Here is a 19,297-nt window from a genome sequence, read left to right as displayed (position 1 = left end):
GTGGTGTTTGAAAAATTGTTATTCTCCTATGTTCTAGTTCTGGTGTTGTTTCGAAGCTCATAACTTCAAAACAGCAGCTACACTGGGTGATGTGGCGTTATGTCATGTACTATCAGAGGCGTAGCAAGGGCTGGGCAAGGTGGGCGACCGCCCGGGGCCTCGTGCTCCCAGGTTTATATTTAAAAAATATATAATAATTAGAAGTGAGAGAAATATGTGAAAAAGTTATATTGTTTGCCCGGCAATAAAAGTAATACTGAATACGTTACACGTTTAGCATTTGAGAAGCCACGTCTCTATAAACAAACTAAGAATAAAAGAATTTTCCGTTTTAGCAATTCTCTGTCTATTATTCATTCGTTTTATGCGCTTGGAAGCAGCGTTGGAAACCTTTGAACGTAAAACGGGCCGGTTTCTGTCTCTGACGGTATGCTTGGTTTAAGCTTGACGAAAGAATTTGAAACACACACACATAGGGTTACTAAAACTTTAAATTCACGAAACATTTTACGGCAGTGTGTTATATATTTATCTGAATTCTGATATCATGGAACTCAAACGAAAGAATAGTCTTACTTATTGTTAAAATTTTGCTAACTTATGACTGGAGATTTTGTATCGAACAACACTGTGTGTCAAATTTAGAAAACGGAAGGGGGCCTCGCATTTTAATCTCGCCCAGGGCCTCGCGATATGTTGCTTCGCCACTGTGCACTATATTCCTACTTGAAAGGTTACTGCACTGCTGCCATTGGAACAACCAACGAATTTCTGACTAGGCTCGTTCCTACAATTCATAGCGACTTAACTGAGAAAACCAAGTGGAAATACACGTTACCAGCTTTACAGATTATAGAATAAAGTAGGTTTGACCTTCAAGGAACTCAAATTTCATTTCCGAAACAGTTCTGCCAGAAATGCCATGGAGGACACTAATAAGCCGACGGAAAGTAGGACAAAGCTCCCTCCAATATCGGTCAGGAATAACGGCCGAAGGGACTTCTGAAGGGTATGTGGATGCTTGAAATCAATCACTTTTCCTTTCATTAGGAAGCTCTGGATAATTTCCTGGTCCCATTGTTGTGTGATTCCGGCGTCCCGAAGCCAACCAATATATTTATTGAAGTTTAGCAGCAGAGGGGATCCTTTGGTGAACAATATGGTTGAGTGGTAGTTCACAGCCTCTTCCTTCATCAGGTAAAGTCTCTCAAGGGTAGAATGTTCAAGATATCCCGTATTGCACAGGTAACCAGATGAAAGTTCCTCAACCAGAATAGCTATTTGTCCAGCTTTAGCCAGTCTGTTTAACTCTTCTGTGCTGGCACTGAGGTATCTTTTAGCTAAAGTCTTCATAACCTCATCTTCAGACTCTTCTATGTCTTCAACCCAAGCATCATCGTCTGTACCCCATTGAAGGTTAGACTTTACTAAGTCCTTAGGATTGTCGATTGGCGGTTCAAATCTAGGAAACGTTAGATAAGATATCAGGTTGCTATTGTAGGCCGTTATCAAGATAAGGGATGTGGTGAATGATGAAATTATCAGTTGCCTGATAACGTTATCAGTCGTTGGATTTGGAACTCCGCCCCCAACTAGAATGTTCAGGGATCTTAGTAAAGAATAATCAAAGCGAGTGTACGGAATCTTGACGTACGACGAACGAAATCTGATGACAATTTTGGAAAACAAGCACAGATAAAGGGAAGAACACAGCAGAAATATGAAAACAAACCCCCAAACTGGCTTTCTGAAAGGTGAGAACACTGACCATAGGTACCTCATCCGTTTGGGCTTTGGGGTGAGGAAGGTGATGCTAGCTTGGGAGAATGCAACGCTCATTCCAAAATGGGAGAACACTGGCCCAGCGATAAAGCTATCTGGTATCCCTGCTTCGTACTTTAATTGTTTCAGAGCTCCGTAGAAGCTTCCAGAAGTTTCGTTGTCCTCGTAGAGACCCCAGTGAGCGTCCCACTGGAAAACCTTCCAGCTGAAGTTGTGCTTCCTGGAAAATTCCATCATTATCCTGTACTCGGAACCGTCGTAGGATCCATTCGTAACAAACACTGAAGGTCTGTACGGTTTAACTAAGAGATTTAACGTCCTGCCATTAAGATCCAATAACTTATCGCTTGGCAGAGTCAAGGCTGGTACCGTCTGATCGTGACTCCACTCGGCGACCTGTTGTGATGACTCTGGTACCAAGCTGTTTCCAATAGCGTGTGTTAGTATACCGTAAGCTCTGGAGCCACTCTTGTTTGATGTGTTAGCAGGAATTATAATGTAAGTATGTGGAAACATTTTCATCCAATCATAACTGAACTCACGCCGTAAATCTGTGTAAACTTCCTGGTACATAATCACATATATTCTATCTCGACTTTCAATTGTTTCCTTGATGACGCCATGAAAGTCACGTAATACTTCTGAAGCACTGAGTGTGAAAAACAAGTACGTGTTGCAACCTGATTTCAGTGCCTGAAGCATCGTGACTCGTCGACTTCCCTTCCCATTTTGCGAGATGATAGAAATATATCTTTCAAAATTCCAATCTCCTAGAAAATTTTCTACCAGGATGTACGAATCATAAGATACATACATACACTTGTCTTCGTTAAAATGCGTAAACACCATTACTTCAATCAGCTTCCTTAGGTCATTATCAGGATCTCTCAGTCTTGAAAAAGGAGACACAGTACTTATTAAGCAGAATATCATTGCCACTTTCATGCTTACAGATGAAATAATAAAAGCCCAACCTGAAAATGAAATGCGGAAATTATTATTTTTTTCACTGACTGTTAATCTATTACTAGAGCTAGAACTTTCATGAATGCATATCATTTTTGGTAAGGGTGATATATTCCTTCCTAACACATGTGTAGAATTTCGTGGTAATAAAATATTCAAATGCTGATCAAGGCAAAATGTATTGTAGATAAAATTATACACTAAAACGTAACGTTTCCACCCTCTAACAGGGTCTTCTTCAGACAAAGATTCATAATAATTTCTTGTTAATAATTCAGAAATTGTTGTGAATCTTTGTCTGAAGAAGACCCTGTTAGAGGGTGGAAACGTTACGTTTTAGTGTATAATTTTATCTACAATACATTTTGCCTTGATCAGCATTTGAATGTTTTATTAACATGGAAACAAGGCTTAACAGTGTGAAGACGAATTAATTTAAAGTGCATTTTGGCAATTTCTATGTGATTGGATACATTTTGATTGTTCTAGCTTGTTCAAGGTATTACGAACTTTATATAGACGCTCATCTTTATCAAAGTAGATTAAATTTGTTTCTCTTGTGTAATTAGGAAGAAGCTTTTTAAGTTACAAGCTTTGTTGGCTGACAATAGACTCTCAGTTACGTTTGAAATTTTGCAAAAAGTTGTCATTGTACATTGCAACTCTCGGCTTATAATAAGTCAACAAGAAGTATGTGACAATATCCCAGCAGGTGATACTGAAATTTGTAGACCTACATACTTTGAAATTTCGTATCTTTTATTTGTTTCTCTACTTACTTTTATTCCTACACAAAAGTAATTCGCTCATTCACTTTATGAGAAAACACAACTTAGTTGTTAGAAACTTATGTTGTTGTTGCGGCATATTTTTCTGTTTTAGAGAAAATGTTTGGAAATATTGTGTTATAAATCCATTTTTATTTTGAGTATTTTGATCTATCCCTACTTAGTACTTAAAAAATATTAAACTAAATGCGATTATATTTGAAAAACTTCGTCCTAAGATACGACAGTTATATGGCATGTGACTACTACTTGAAGTTCAATAGATATACTACCCATACAAAAGCAACTAACAGTTACTGTTCAAGTTTGAACTTTGTAAGCCCACTTTATACTAATTTGAACTGAAGCTACAGCTTAAAGAAGGATCCGAACCACTACGTGTCTCCAACGGGTATCGAAACCGGGACCCCTTAATTACAAGGCGAAGACGTTACCACTACGCAATCTAGAAGGCCTTAGTTTTCAAGTACCAGTAACTGTAACTGAGTTACTGTTTAAAATGAGTAACTGTAAGTCAGTTAGTTTTAGAAAATAACTTTCCAAACTGATATAAACACACACACACAAACTCCAATGCATATATAGATGACAAACATGCAATTGTCTCACTTACTAAAGGAAAGTCGTTCCTCCTCAAATAAAAATCCAACTATATGAAGAGCACATATTCATTTTCAGTTCTTATGAAGGCACAATTTCCTGTTATGGCCTTGTAATGTGCAAAATGCTATTCCAGAGAGTCATTTGTTTCTCGCATGCAAAAGACACAATCGATATTCTTTATTATCTGCGATCTGCATGTCTTCTCCACTTGTCAAATGACAACGGCAACAATGAGTCAGTCTCCTACTTCATTCTTCACTACTTAGTGATAAATAAGACCAGTTGTAAAATGAAGGGCGCTATGTAAACATCCTCCCAGGCCATGAAATATATATGCACATGTGATCGTAGCTGCATATTTACTTTCTTCGTTCTTATTCCATTTATGTGAGATGAGAATCGGCCGTCCTTCTGAATTACTTGTTTGTTCTTGAAACGAGCGTTCGTTCAAAATCATTTCGATAAGATGACGTTGTGTTGCGGAAGCAAATAATTTATATGACCACAATTGCAAAATCTTGCAAGAGAATCTATAGTTTCGTAAGCGTTATCAATCATATCTGTGTTTATATTTTTTTCCTAAGAATATGTTGTGTTTTAATGTGGTTTCTATGTTAGCACAATGATATGAAATGTTGCAGACGAATTTTATGGTACTGATTCTGTATTCTGGCACCCAGTTATGCCTAGCATAGGTCACGTGGTTGCTGATTCAAAATGATGAAGAAATACCCCTCTCCTCCCTTTTCCGACTTCCTTACCTTACAGTCCATGTCATTTCATTCGCTTTAGAGTTTATGTTATACGAAAGTTTGAAATGAAGGAACTATCCAACAGATTTTAATCAAAAAACAAATAATAAAAAATTAATTTTATCTTTTAATTGCTGAGGATAAAGTACATATTACACAATTCTCAAAGATGCGTTTCGTACATATATGTATACAATGAAACATATTTCTGGAACAGTATACTTTTCTGACTCCAGCGAAAACAACACAGTATTTGAGCTTACATTTCAAGATATTTAGTTTGCATTCACAAATAAATAATTGTATGTTTTCGATCTATCTCAACTTCACTGGAACACATTATTGTTACAAGCTAGAAAATATGATTCCAAATAAAATTTTAGAACTTTTTGAACAATATTCTCTACCCAACTGTTATGTTTGGTAGAGAATAGTTATAACTTCGCATTTCTTGCACTCATTTATGAAAAGCTATCAACTATACAATGAAAAATGATGCAGAAATACATTTAATGCGCAATTTTAACTCGTTCTGATACATGAACACATTTCCTTAGCATTGGAGCTATAAAACAAGGAAAGTAGCAATTTTACACTACTCATTTTTGTTGTACATACATCATGCTTCCAATAAATAAAATGAAAAATTTAAAGTATAGACACGGTAGGAAAGTTTAATATACAAAGTCAAGTTTGGAGGATCTGAGAAAAAATAGGTTTGTGAACAAAGATTCCTATTAGCTTGGCATTTTCTTATTCTTGGAATTATATTAAAGACTAGCTGATTACCAGGCGTTACCCGGGAATTTTAGCTTAGCGACTCCGAAAACTATGGATTCAACACTGATCTAGGTCATTTTTGACATTTTATTTTTCACCACCTCTCACCACCATGGCGATGGGTGATGAATTTGGGGTTGAACGGCATTGGGAGTGTCACTATTCATCTTAGCGACCCCGCAAACTATGGATTCCACACTAAAATCGGTCGTTTTCGATTATATTTACATGTCACCCCTTCCCACCCCCACCCCTAGGGGTGCCAGGGGTGTCTTACACCACAGTATTTATTTCCAGATTGTAAGTGATATGTGTACGAAGTTTGAAATCGCTCCAGGCGTTAGAGAGTTATGCCGCAACAAACATACATTTATACATACATACATACATTTTTATGTATAGAAGATTACATGTTTAACTGAAGAAGGATTTCTGTTTTGGTTACTTTACGTTCCTTTTCTACTTTTCTAGGATGATGGGACAAGGACAATGATGTATCCATGCTATATATTAGATTCGAATCTAAGACTCTTTGCTTCCTACTGCGTTAAGCTAACCACTCAACCTCAGGACGTGGCTGAACACTGATCGGAAGTTATTCTATACCACAAATATTCATAAACCATCCTGTTTTTCTATATCGCTTATGTTTCGACACAATCATTATTCATTAACATGGCCTAAGTAAATAATGCGTGCTTAGTGTGCATATAATTATCATTACCGGCTACAAATATTTGTTTATGTTAGAACTGTCTGCATACGTATTGATACAAACGTACACTAACAACTCGAAGTGATGGTAAACCATTACTTAGGATTATGATTGATTGTTATAGTTTCTTATGCAAATATATGATTACATTCTTAAGGAAAGTTCATTAACTGAGCATGGGTCGAATGTGTATAATTTAGTAGTGGCTTTGTGTAATGTGTTTGCATTGTATCTTTTCATTTAATACCAAAAATAAATGGATGGAATCGGTATTGTCTTGATTCGTATGTATCGCCATCATTGTTACCTACTGCATGACTCATTCGTGATGATAAGTAGATTTCGGGGACTGATTTTGTGGTTTAGTTCAAGTTTCATCATCAGAGAGAAAAGTAGGGTGGTGGAATTTTTCAGCTAACAGTGATCTCACTTTCATATGGAAATCAATTTTAGTAGAAAATATGTTCAACTCATACTCTTTTGTTCAAAGCAGAACTTAAATAAGTTACAACTCCTTCCCATCATTATTGAATTAAGTAAGTATGGTATACGAGATTATTAGATACATAGAGATAGATCAAGCTTATTAGATATGTAGATGTTGGGTAGGTGGATTGTTCTCTTCGTGATGACGTAACGACAGTTAAAGGCATTGGCGGATTTAACGAGAGGGGCACAGGGGCACGTGCTCCTCCCAGAAGTGACGTCTTGGTATTATAAAAAGTATAGATAGCATTACAATATAACGAACAAAGAAAGTTTGAGCAATTCTTTTCCAGGTGGTAAACAAAAACAACAAGAAAAAGTGTAGAACCTTGTAATATAAGGATTCTGGGTTCGTATCCTGGTTGAAATGCATTGTTCAGTGGTTGGATTCTACTTTGAAGGCCGAATTCCGGTTTATCTGACCTCGAACTGGACCTCAAACGAACACTTGCAATTATTTTGATCTGAATATATTATGAAAAATTCATAAGACATGAAGTGCTGAACAAACAAAAAAGGAAAACACATTTTATATTCATAATAAAGATACACTCCAATATCACACAAGTCACAAATGCTCTATGTGTCCAGGTTAAGTGATGTGGCAATGCGAAAATCCATCTCATTCCAGACACGAGTTAGGACATCACTGTTGATAACAGCCATGGCGTGGGTGATTCGGTCCCTTTGATCATGGATATTAGAGAGCAGTGAGGACACAAACATTATCCTTCACAACCTCTGCTCGAAAACGCAGTTGCACAGCTACGACGGACGAACTTCTTGCAACTCAAAAACGCAAAATGCCTGCTCCCGTACCTGAACAACATATTATTGCTGCTATGGCCCTGTAGCAGCAAAACACGGCAACACCGCACCGTGCATTGCTTGCATAAAAAACTTACATTGTTTCCATCTTTATTGAAGTTATTGTTCTAACAATCCGTTGCGTAGTTTAATTGTTATGACTGTTTTAAATGTGTCACGGACTTATGAATAACCCTGTATTTATATACAGGATGTACCAGAAGTGATAGCGCATACTGAAACTGTGAAAAGTTCACGATAGTAGAAGCAAAAACGTCTCAGTATTGTTGCTTTTATTACCAAGGGCTGTTATACTGTACAGTATGTTAAATGTGCAGCAAGTGTTTAGTTTTAAACAAGGAAATCTTGAGTGCGCAAGGAGAGAAGCATACGATGTGTACCAACAATCAAGTCAGCGGTGGATTGTAACAATACATTCACAATCATCTCGAAAACAGTTCGTTGAGACCCCATGTTCACTGAGTCTTTATTGTTTCTAATATCGTGTAGTTTTGCACAGCTTCAGTTTCCGCTATCACTTCTGGTACACCCTGTATGTATGTATGTATGTATGTATGTGTGTGTGTGTGTGTGTGTGTGTATCATAGGCGCCGACTCCATGGGGCTTAGTGGGGCTTAGGGGGGCTTAGGGAGGCTCGAGCCCCCCAATGTTAACGATGTGGGGGCAGAGCCCCCCTAATAATTTGCTTAAGAGAATCTAATGTATTACTTTGCTTCTCTTGTAAAGTTTACTCTGAATTGTGCCACATGAATTTAACTTTAAATACACATTTGAAATGTTCTAGACCATCAACGCTGGGGGGGGGGGGGGTGAGACCGCTAAACCATCAAGTTTGGGGGCGGGCTATGAAAAGAGACAGCAAAACACATGAGGGAGGTTATCTAAGTGTCTCCCTCCGATTTCCATGAAACGTGGCAGGTGCATACATGGCCCAATGGAAGAAATACGCGTTTTTTTTATTTCGGCTAAAAAAAACGGTTTAGGGGGCAACCCCCTCAAATGTCAAGATGAGGACAAATTGAAGTGGGATCTGACCCCTGTGCCCCCCTTGGATTCCCATGAAACTTGGCAGGTGTATGGAGGGGTCCAAAGGAAGAAATACGTTTTGTTTCGGCTAACCACGCTCCGTGTCCCTGCTCTGGTCCGTCTTTTGTTATCTATCTATGTGTGTTCCAATTATATGTGCGTGTTCTTCCTATGCCAGATTTACGTGGTTTCGGGGTCAGATCCCCACTTAAATTTTTCCTCATCTTGACATTTGAGGGAGGGTTTTGCCCCCTAAAACCGTTTTTGAGCTGAAACAAAAAACACGTATTTCTTCCTTTGGCCCCCTCTATACATCTGCGAAGTTTCATGGAAATCGGAGGGGGACACTTAGATAACCTCCCTTGTAAGTATAGTATGAGTATTGTTAACATCAGTGCCGGATTAAGGTGGGTGCTATTGATGCTGCAGCATTAGGCCCATTCCTGAAATAGGCCGAAATGAAAACAGACGAGAATTTTCCGAAAGCTGAACAGTTTTCTTTTGCTATATTAACCTGAAAATAAATCTTCGAATGAAATTTGGAGCCCCAATTTCGGACGTCTAGACACAGCGTTACATATTATACAGTTACGATTATTCTTTGCGCTGTGACGTAACTATAACGTCGTTGTGTTTATTGTTCACCGAAGATTTCAAGTTAATGCTATCAATTTTACGTTAAACAGTTTACATAGTAATTTAGCTGCGTCTTTGCAATACCTTGGTGATTGTTGTCACTTTATTGTTGTTCGGTAAGTGCGAGGTAGTAAATTTTTCACCTTGAAAGTTAGTTGTACAGAAAAAAACGATGGTATGCAGCACCAGGCCCAATTTCGTCTTAATCCGGCCCTGGTTAACATTTTTACTAAAGAGTTTCGAAAGACGATGTGCATGAACTAGGAAAGTGGATAGGACATTCGGGCTACAAATGGCTCTCACATGACATTCAGAATGAGATCATTGATATATTACGGAGATCTGTTTTGCGCTCCGTGGTAGCAGATGTTAAAAGTCGGGAATGTTAACAATTGACATTCTGAATTCGAATTGTGGATGAAAATTTTGATATTTTTTGGGAAATTCATGGGCTTTTACGAGATTCCGAACACCGAGGTCAAAACTTAAAAAGGGAGGGATTGATCAGAGCCCCCCCCCCAATAATTTTGACAAGTCGGCGCCCCTGATATATATATATATATATATATATATATACATACATACATACCTACATACATACATACATACGCCGGCCACCGTGGCGGAGTGGTTATCACATCGCGCTACGACGCCAGGGGTCCCGGGTTCGAATCCTGGCCTGAACATGGAAGTTGTGTCCATTCATCAATTTCACCACACCCTCATTGCCATCTTCGCAAATTAGCCAAAAGTTGCACAAAAAGCGAAGCAAAATAAAACAAATCTATCAATGAATCATACATACACATACATACCTACTTAGGAGACAAGAATTTCTAATATTTAGAAAAATATGCAAATTATACTTCCAAGTTACGTGTTAATAACTTTCAGCATATTCTGTGCCCCTCCCAGGAAAAAAATCTAGATCCGCCTATGGTTAAAGGTGAATGAAAGTTATGCCCTAATGTTGCAATATGCAGATAGAAAAATGTCAGTGTCAACTCACACGTGAAATCTAATGCACAAATGCGCACAATCTTTTAATGTCAGTTTCTATCGCGGATGGATCCACCGTTCAATGTAACTTCACCTGGAATTGAACCCGCGACTTTCTCTATTAAGAGGCCAGAGCTTTAGCCATTACGTGATCGGGAAAGCCTATTAATGTAGAGAGAGAGATATGACTGATTAGGCAATTAGCTAAGAAGTCCCGCAGCGAAATTATTTAGTCAAAACACAATAGATTTGAAGATATGCAGTAAATTGGTACGAAAGCAACAATCATATTTATGAAGAGTTGTCGAAAGTATAGTGAAAACATGAATACTCGTTAATCAAGTATGTAGTTTTCGTATTTACCTCATTAACTAATTTATCACTGTGTACGACAGTTCATCGAACAGATGCTTAATGCAATTACATGGAAATTAGTTGAAGAACAGTTATTGCTAAACAATTCGTCATCGTTAAGCTATGTTTGTATCTCGATCTTTTCCAAATCAATTATAACAGCTCAGTGTTCTGCGTCTGACTCGATGTAGGTCAAATTAATTAACGATAACAAGTGTAAGTCCAGGTACCTATTAGCAATGTTCAAGTATTACATCGGCTGTCTGGTATGTACAGTGGGATGCACAAATATTGTTCGTCAATGTCCATGATTATTTTCCTTAGTTTATCTCTTGGATCCAACGTAAGTTTTTTACGCATTCTGGTGCAAAGGATGTCAGCAGATTGCTTAGTGTTTTGTCTAAGCTCTTGACGATCTAATTGGTTAAAGCAAAGAAAATAAACATGGTGACTGGGCAATCATATGCTCAGCGAGGGGAGGGTTCAACCGTTTTTATTTTGTGGTCGATTATTTACTTTCTAATTTTACTAATGCTTTGAGTGTATTCACCTGATTCCGTTTGCGAGCTCTGGGTTTATGGCACCATACCGATCAGTCACTCGCAAGTCTTTAAGTTAGTTAATTAGTGAACAGCAAATAAGATTAATACAAAAGGAAATAAACTACTAATAATATCTAATTGTTACCTTATATTTGAAAATAAACCTTCAAATCCAATATTCACTACATTTTACACTATAAACAGTGGTATCAACTTGTCTTCTTATGCTGTTCTTCTTATGCCAGAGAATGTGGTGTGGGATTATAATAGTAATAATTTGTTTCAACAACAACAACTCTTCACAAGCTTAACTTTACTAGCGATTAAGACTTCCGTCTAATGCGTTTATAAGTATTTTCTCGACGCCCGGATAAAGTTTGGTCAATCGCGGTGAACTCGCAACGCGACGACGGATGGCACTACTGCCAACCGAGAAAATCCTTGCTCACCGAGAAAGTTGATGTTACGGCTTTTCTGTTCCCATCTGCACTGTTCTCGTCCTTTTTGCATCACTCACCCCATTGCAACTCTAAGGCTGTGATTGGTCTTTCTATAATCACACCATGCAATGTTAACCAATAGCATTCAAACTACCCGGCTAGCTACAGCTTCTATTGCGACACTATGCAAAACACGCTCACTGTAATCCAACACTCTTCCTACGCATGCGTTGAAAGGCTGAACTACAACATTTTGTTTTCATCCCGTTATAAATTCAAGTTAAACGTTACAATTTCAGTGAATGCATGAAATATTTAATATTTTAAATAAATCTGACGGTAGCCGTCTGATTTTGGATGACACACCACTTAAAATGAGCTATGAATAAAATAATTTCTCGTTGTATCGAATCTGTGATTGTTGTTCGTATTATGCGTTGTAATGAATGCGTTTAAGCTTGCACTATGTACACTAATCCTTGTAACATTGTGCGCAGTATAACAAGCGATTCTTAGCATCTGCTCGCATTGTTCGGCTCTCCGCCTCATTTAGTCATTTCTGTCGCGCAACCAGATAACGGTAAATGCTGTAGTGATATTAAACTTATCAGTAATAGAAATTATAATAGAATAGAACAATAATAGAAATCGCGATGTGTGTAGGAAAATTCCAATTCGGAGCTTCTAAAAGAAAGAGGAAGGCTGAAATAGAAAAGCAGAATAAAAGTTTTGTGAGTCACTGATGAATATTTGAAAACGAATACAAGGAAAAGTGTTGCAGCTGATCTTAAAATACAGTGTCGGATTACCAAATAGGCAGAGATGTCACCGGCATATGTGCCTCAAACCCTTTAGGAGTCCCTCGACAACAGATCAAAATGATAATGATTTCATCCTGAAAGAAAATTACAATCAAGAAATTTTTTAAATAAATACTGAAAAATGCTGTTTCATTTACCATATTGGTATAAATTTTGAATACTTACAAAAAGATGAATCGACGTTATTAGTTTTGTACAATTATTTCAATACAAATTTACCTTATTTCCACATTTTTGCTACAATGTTAAACTGAACTTGAATTCTTCAGGATAACAATTCTATTAATCCTATTCTGTAATGTTTAGCCGATGAATTATTCATTATATTGAGGAAACAAACTAGGGTATTATTGATAATAATATAGGCTACATGTAGTGAAACTGTACTATTCCGAACTTCGCTCATAATTGCTATAATTAATTGGATTGGTTGATTGATTGAGTTTGTGTTTTAAGTCCACTTTATGCACATCAAGGCTAATCGGGACTGGGTCTACAGTTTAAAGTGGGATCCGAACCACTATGTGCCTACACCGGGTATCGAACCCGAACCCCTTGATTACAAGGCAACGACGATAACCCTGCGTCATCGGGGAGACCCTAAAATTAATTGAAAAATTGTACATGAAGAAAGGATAAATCTAATTAATAATATAAATGTATTTCATTTTCAGGTTATGCAAATGGACTCTCGACTGTCATGATGAAAATGGCAATAATATTATACTTACTAAATCCTGCATCTGCGTTTTCAAGATTGGTAGAATCTAACAAGGATTTGTGGCAGCTCATCAAGTTATTAGTATTTAAGAATTTTAATGAAGAAAATTGCGTGTATGTGTTTTACGATTCGAACTTCCTGATAGAAGAATTTCTCGGAGACTGGGACTCAGGAAAATATATTAATGTTATCTCACAAAGTGGAATTGAAACTGAAAAATCATCAATGTTCTTAGCCCTGAAGTCAAGTTGCAATTCATACTTGTTTTTCTCGCAAAATGTTTCAGAAGTATTGTTTGTCTTTTATAATGCTGTTAAAGAGTCAATTGAAAGAAGACACAGAATATATTTGGTTGTCTATCAAGAAGATTACAATAACTTACAAAGCTTGGGTGGAGATTGGATGAAACTTTTTCCATACACTTATGTTATTATTCCTGATAACAAGTCAGTCTTAAGTGATTCCAAAACTTATAGTGTAGTAACTTTCAGTATTGGTGATAATATGATACCGGAATTTCCTTATGTGATTGCTGAGTGGAGTTATGAACATACTGTGCCAAATGTTATTCTACCAAATAACAAGTTATTGGATCTTAACGGTAAGACTTTGAATTTGCTGCTGAAGCCTTACACACCATCATGTTTTCCTATAAATGGTTCGTATGATGGTACCGAGTATAGAATCATGGTAGAGTTTTCTAAGAAGCACAACTTTAGCTGGAGAGTGGTTGAATGTGACACTCACTGGGGTTTATATGAAGACAATGAAACTACTTCAAGTTTCTATGGAAGTGTGAAAGGGTTGAAGTACGATGCAGGAATACCAGATAGCTACATTGCAGAGTCAGTGTTCCTCAACTTTGAAATGAGCGTTCCGTACTCGCAGACAGGTATTACGTTCGTCACTCCAAAACCAAGACGACTCCGAAACGTGTGGTCAGTCTTTTCTCCGCTGAGTAAAGACGTTTGGGCTGCCATTGTGCTGTTCGTTCTGTTTGCTTCACTCAACTTGCATTTGTTTGCTCTCCTTGTAACGCGACTTGGCTTGTCGAACGCCACTGTACCATACATCCACTATAGTTACTCTCTCCTGACGGCCTTCAACATATTGGTAGGATTTGGAGTTCCCAATCAGAGTAACAACAATGCCATCAGATTCTTAATCGTCTCCTTTCTATTATTATCAATTCTACTGATTACGGCCTACAGCTGTAACCTAGTTTCTTGGCTAACACTCCCCATATTTGAGAGTCCAATAAACACACCTAGGCAGTTACTAGACTCAAACCTTCCATGGGGGACAGATGATGAAGCTTGGGTAGAAGATTTCACAGACTCTGAAGACGCACTATTGAGAACTTTAGCCGGAAGATATGTCCCTGTGGAGAACATTGAAGACTTGAACACATTGGCTAGAAATGGAAAAATAGCTGTTTTGGTTGAAGAACTTGAATCAGGATATCTATGCAATGTAGAGTTCCTCCATGGATCAACTCTTCAGAGCCTCTATCTTATGCCAGTTGAGGCAATGAACCATTACTCAACCATGATTTTCCATAAAGGGTCACCGCTTCTTGAGAATTTCAACCCCTACCTTACCCGTCTTCGAGACTCGGGTATCACCAGCCAATGGGACGTGGAAATTGTCAACCAACTTCTTATTACGAAGGGCTCCATAGATTTCAAAAATCAACGTTTGTTCGTGACGTCATTCCGTCCATTATATGTGAATGACATAGGAGGAAGTTTTATCTTAATTCTGATTGGTTTAACTTTAGCCCTGGTTGTTTTTCTTGTTGAATTATGTTACAAAAAAGGTAATGCTTGTTTTAAATTCACTTCTGCTTCAGATAGTCGACCTACAGTTAAGGTAGATAGGAACCAAATGACAGAAATAGTTGCACAGAACTGTTAAACTTTTTCATACTATTGTCATTACTCATAAATCTACGTTTATTCACGGGACATACCCACAGGAATATTTTGTTTTTGAACATATGTCTTTCAGTGTGAGATAAATAACAAATAATACTCCCTAAATGTACATCGATTTAAGAAAAAAGACCTGACAGATATTCAAACAGCGCGGCTCAAGTTGATGGTACACATTCTATGCTAGAAACTTTATCACTGTCCTTAGCAAAGAGCAGGGTCAGAGTTGAAGACGGGGGTAACCTCCCCTCAACCGTTTGCTATTCAAGATCTTCTATCTCTGCTTCAACATTCGTAACTTCATTAAATTATGGACAAAAAAATCTTTCCACTCTGAGAATACATGTTCTGTGATAGTTATATTTTGGTGTAAATATTTTTCGGTATTAGAATTTAATTTTTTAAGATGCTGTAGTGATAATTCCTCTGCAGGCATGTCAAATCTCTGTGCAAGAAATGGAAATTCTTGAACTCAGTTATATGAATCTAAAATTGTACATATTTGAAATAAAATTGGCAAGAAGTAACGCAACTATGGCAGTTACATGCATTTCGTATCAATAGAAAGTACTGGTACAGAGAAGTGTTTGGAAAGTAACTTTTAAATTAACTTACATGCAGTTAACTTGCTCAAAAGTAACTCAGTCACAGATACAGTTACTATTTTGGCAATTTAACTTAGTTACGGATTATCTATAACACCTCCAATCTGTTGCAAGGAGCTTTTCTTCACTATATATATAGAGGTTGATTCAGAATTCCTATTACACACTTCTAGGGGTTGTATACAGACTTAGTAGATCAAGTTTTGATAAGAAACCCATGTCCGGAAACGTACCTTTTTGGTACTACACAGATGACAAGATCGCATGATTTCACATCTCCCGCTTCACGGTAGGCAACCCACATTGACGGAGGGCGATGTCTTCAGTTACCTGATGTCTTGTGTGCTGCTTCCAACGTTCTCTGTTTACAATCTGCTTGCACAGCACATGTGGTTCCAACATGATGGCGCACCAGCACACTTTTTGCATGGCGTCCGACAACATCTCAATCAAACATGCGGGGACAGGTGGATAGGTCGCAGTGGACCAACTCCTTGTCCACCACGATCGCCGAATCTAACTCCTCTTGACTTTTTCGTATGGGGCCACATGAAGAGTCTTGTTTATGAGAAGGAAGACCTGGTTTCACGAGTTCTGGCTGCAGCAGACACGATTCAGCACACACCAGGTATTTTTGAGCGTGTGTATGCAAACATCCTTCGGAGGTACACTGTTTGCAACGAACGTCAGGGTTGCCACATCGAGAAGCTCTTGTAGTGACGCAGGTAAAGCGGGATGTGTGAAATTATGTGATCTTGTCATCTGTGTAGTGCCAAAACGGTACGTTTCCGGACATGGGTTCCTTATCAGAACATGATCTATTAAGTCCCCCCTAGAAGTGTGTAACAGGAATTCTGAATCACCCTGTATACACACACACACACATTAACATTTTATGTCTACTTTTTTCATTTTTTATCAAACTATACATTTATTGATTACTGTTGAAACGTGCCAAAAGTAACTGTCAATGTATCTAATAATTTCGTTAGCTGAAGAAAGTAATTGAGTTACAGTTGTAACGAGTAACTGGTTGCAGTTTCTAATTTCTCGAGAAAATAAGTGTTGCATTCAATTGTGTTGCAAGTAAGTCGTTACTTGCCAACACTAGTCGAAAGCATGTTATTGTAAGGAAACGTGAGAAAATTGAACTTTCAGCGTTCAAGGTAGCATTTCCCTACTTTCTCTGTTGTTACTTCAACTTTACTAATAGACTAATTTCTTTTCTGATACTATATGTCTGTGTCGGAAAAAATCAAATGGTCTGATGTATGGACACCACATCACATATGAACTCATACCTCTTGTGATTATATGCATTATTTTTACGTGCTTGCCTGATATGAAAATATTCCACAGAATTTTTACATTTAATTTAAAAAAAAATATATTAAAGAGACTAATAATTGACGCAAATATACATTCTCAAATACGTTCTTAGGTGGAATTGCATTGTCTTGATTATCTTTTATTAAACTCCACCCACATGTTAAGAACCTGCACGAATGTAATCCTGTTGTGGAATAGTAAAATTACCACAATTACATTAACCTTAATATCGTTACTGGGGTTTTAATATTGTTCACGTTTTCTCAAAATCTTACCATTTATTTTAATATTAAAATATTCTGAAATTATTGCTCTGTACTTTTACAGAAAATAACTCTCCAAGTGTGTTAGAAATTGTTCTCAAATTCTTGCTGTGTGTTTTAATTTAAATTATTTTCCATAACAATATCACAATTTAAATTTTAATTAATTCAAGTTAGTACAGGGGTTAATATAATTTATCTTCATACACATCTATCTGAAGTTTTTAGTTTTATGGTGAGTTACAAAGATATCTTGCAAGTTTTGTAACAGTGAGCTCTGGTATATCGTATAGTAATTCTCGTACATGTACTAGTTTATATGTATGTATAGAATTTCCGAAAAGAAAATGTTTGTATCTTGTTTGATTAGTGAAAAAAATAACCCTTGCACCTATAAACTTCAACACTGCTTTGCCTTTGTACCATTTCACTTTTATTTCTTACCAAACCTGACTTATTGAGAGGAAGTGTTAATTTCTGCAATGATAGATATTTTTGTTTGTTTTTATTCATATGCAGTGTAAAATGTTGCATTATTTCCGTTAAGATCGTTGTACGATTCCACTTATAATGTATAAACAATTAATAGCAATAGAGAAACATTACATACTTTCAAAAGGATGTACTTTAATTTATTATGATACCATATTATCTCGCTATGGCTGCATAAGAGTGCAAAAACATGTATATAACGAAACCTTATCTCAGTAGAGTATTGAAAACTTCAAACACCAATTGTGAAAAGCAATACGACTATTGACAAAAGTCTCCAAATTAACACCAGCATGAACTTAAATCTTGCCTCAGAGTTCATATATTTCAATTTTGGGTTTAGTGACTCGAAAATACAAACTTGGCCACGGAAATTTCGAAATATATAGCGTTCGGTATCGAAGATTTTGTTCAGAATTCTTGGCTTTTCCTCACACAGCGATCAACCTTTCTTTTGAAATCGGCATAGTTTTCTCTCCATTCCTTGGCTGCGTCCACGTTAGCTGGGCTTTCATCATTGGGGTCGGCAAGCAGAGAAATTACAGATATGAGGATGGTTTCAACAGTATGCACTGGTAGCCATCTTTCGGATGCTTTCTCATATCCCCACTTATCATCACCAGGCTCGTGAAGAATAGATATGCAAACTTCACCATTTTTGTCGATGTTAGGATGCCATATTTCAGTGACGAACTTCAACTGTGGTGGCCTTAGTGGGTATTCCTTAGGGAAGTACAGGTGAGCCTTGAAAATACCACCCTCGTACAATGTATCCGGAGGTCCAATAATGAGCACTTCCCATCTGTAAATATCACTATCGTCTATTAAACCGGCTGAAAAACCTTCTATTGGGTTCTTGCTCAATTCCGCCAGCTGTTTCCTCAGAAGCAAAGCTGATGCTTGTGGCTCCGACATCTTTTCCGTGTAAGCAAACACTACAATTTCCTCAACATGAATTGGTTTTCAAACTTCTAAGCTGCTGGGCCCACTCGGTAGCTATTTTTTCAGGTTTTCCTCGCTAAATCTAGCATTGAATATTCTCAAACACAAATCGTGTCTATGGAGTACTTTTACGAAACAAAACACTGCCGCAGATAACATCCAAGATGAACAATACAAAGGTGAACACGCGAGTCGGACAACTAAATCTAATGTCGCTAGGTGTCTCTAGTATCGTCATATTAGCATTCAATTGTTTAAAAATTATATTTCACTTTAAAATGTCAACAATTCTAACAAAATTATGGGTCTAATATTGTAAATTAAAAGAGTAGGCATTATGATGTTAAATAACTAATCAATAATGGCAATAATAATTTTAAAATGTAATATTTCGCGTATTTCGCGATTCCTAGTATATTGAAAAACATCACCACCCATGGCTGGCTACGTACCAACTCATATTCTAGCTTTCATTTCAGCTCATATGTTCTG

General features: G+C 37.3%; 2 protein-coding genes and 1 pseudogene across 2 annotated transcripts; 1 reads left to right on the top strand and 2 right to left on the bottom strand.

Annotated features, from left to right (window-relative positions):
- Positions 1 to 891: 891 nt before the first annotated feature.
- On the bottom strand, positions 892 to 2,484 carry LOC146003340 (ionotropic receptor 93a-like). The gene has a single exon (XM_083141622.1). The coding sequence runs from the start codon at positions 2,482 to 2,484 to the stop codon at positions 892 to 894; it is 1,593 nt and encodes a 530-aa protein (XP_082997748.1).
- A 1,551-nt stretch (positions 2,485 to 4,035) lies between these two features.
- Positions 4,036 to 16,496, top strand: LOC146003831 (uncharacterized). The gene is given in 4 exon segments (XM_083142256.1): positions 4,036 to 4,053; positions 5,622 to 5,685; positions 13,194 to 14,968; positions 16,164 to 16,496. Coding segments are annotated over 4 exon segments (2,190 nt in total).
- A 1,490-nt stretch (positions 16,497 to 17,986) lies between these two features.
- Positions 17,987 to 18,966, bottom strand: LOC146003530 (ubiquitin-conjugating enzyme E2 G1 pseudogene; annotated as a pseudogene).
- Positions 18,967 to 19,297: the final 331 nt, after the last annotated feature.

Source organism: Lepisma saccharinum, chromosome 20, assembly GCF_977018435.1.
Source record: "Lepisma saccharinum chromosome 20, izLepSacc3.1, whole genome shotgun sequence".
Taxonomy (NCBI): Eukaryota; Metazoa; Arthropoda; class Insecta; order Zygentoma; family Lepismatidae; genus Lepisma; species Lepisma saccharinum.
Note: the sequence above shows the minus strand (reverse complement) of the source record. Positions and strands in the feature narration are given on the sequence as shown.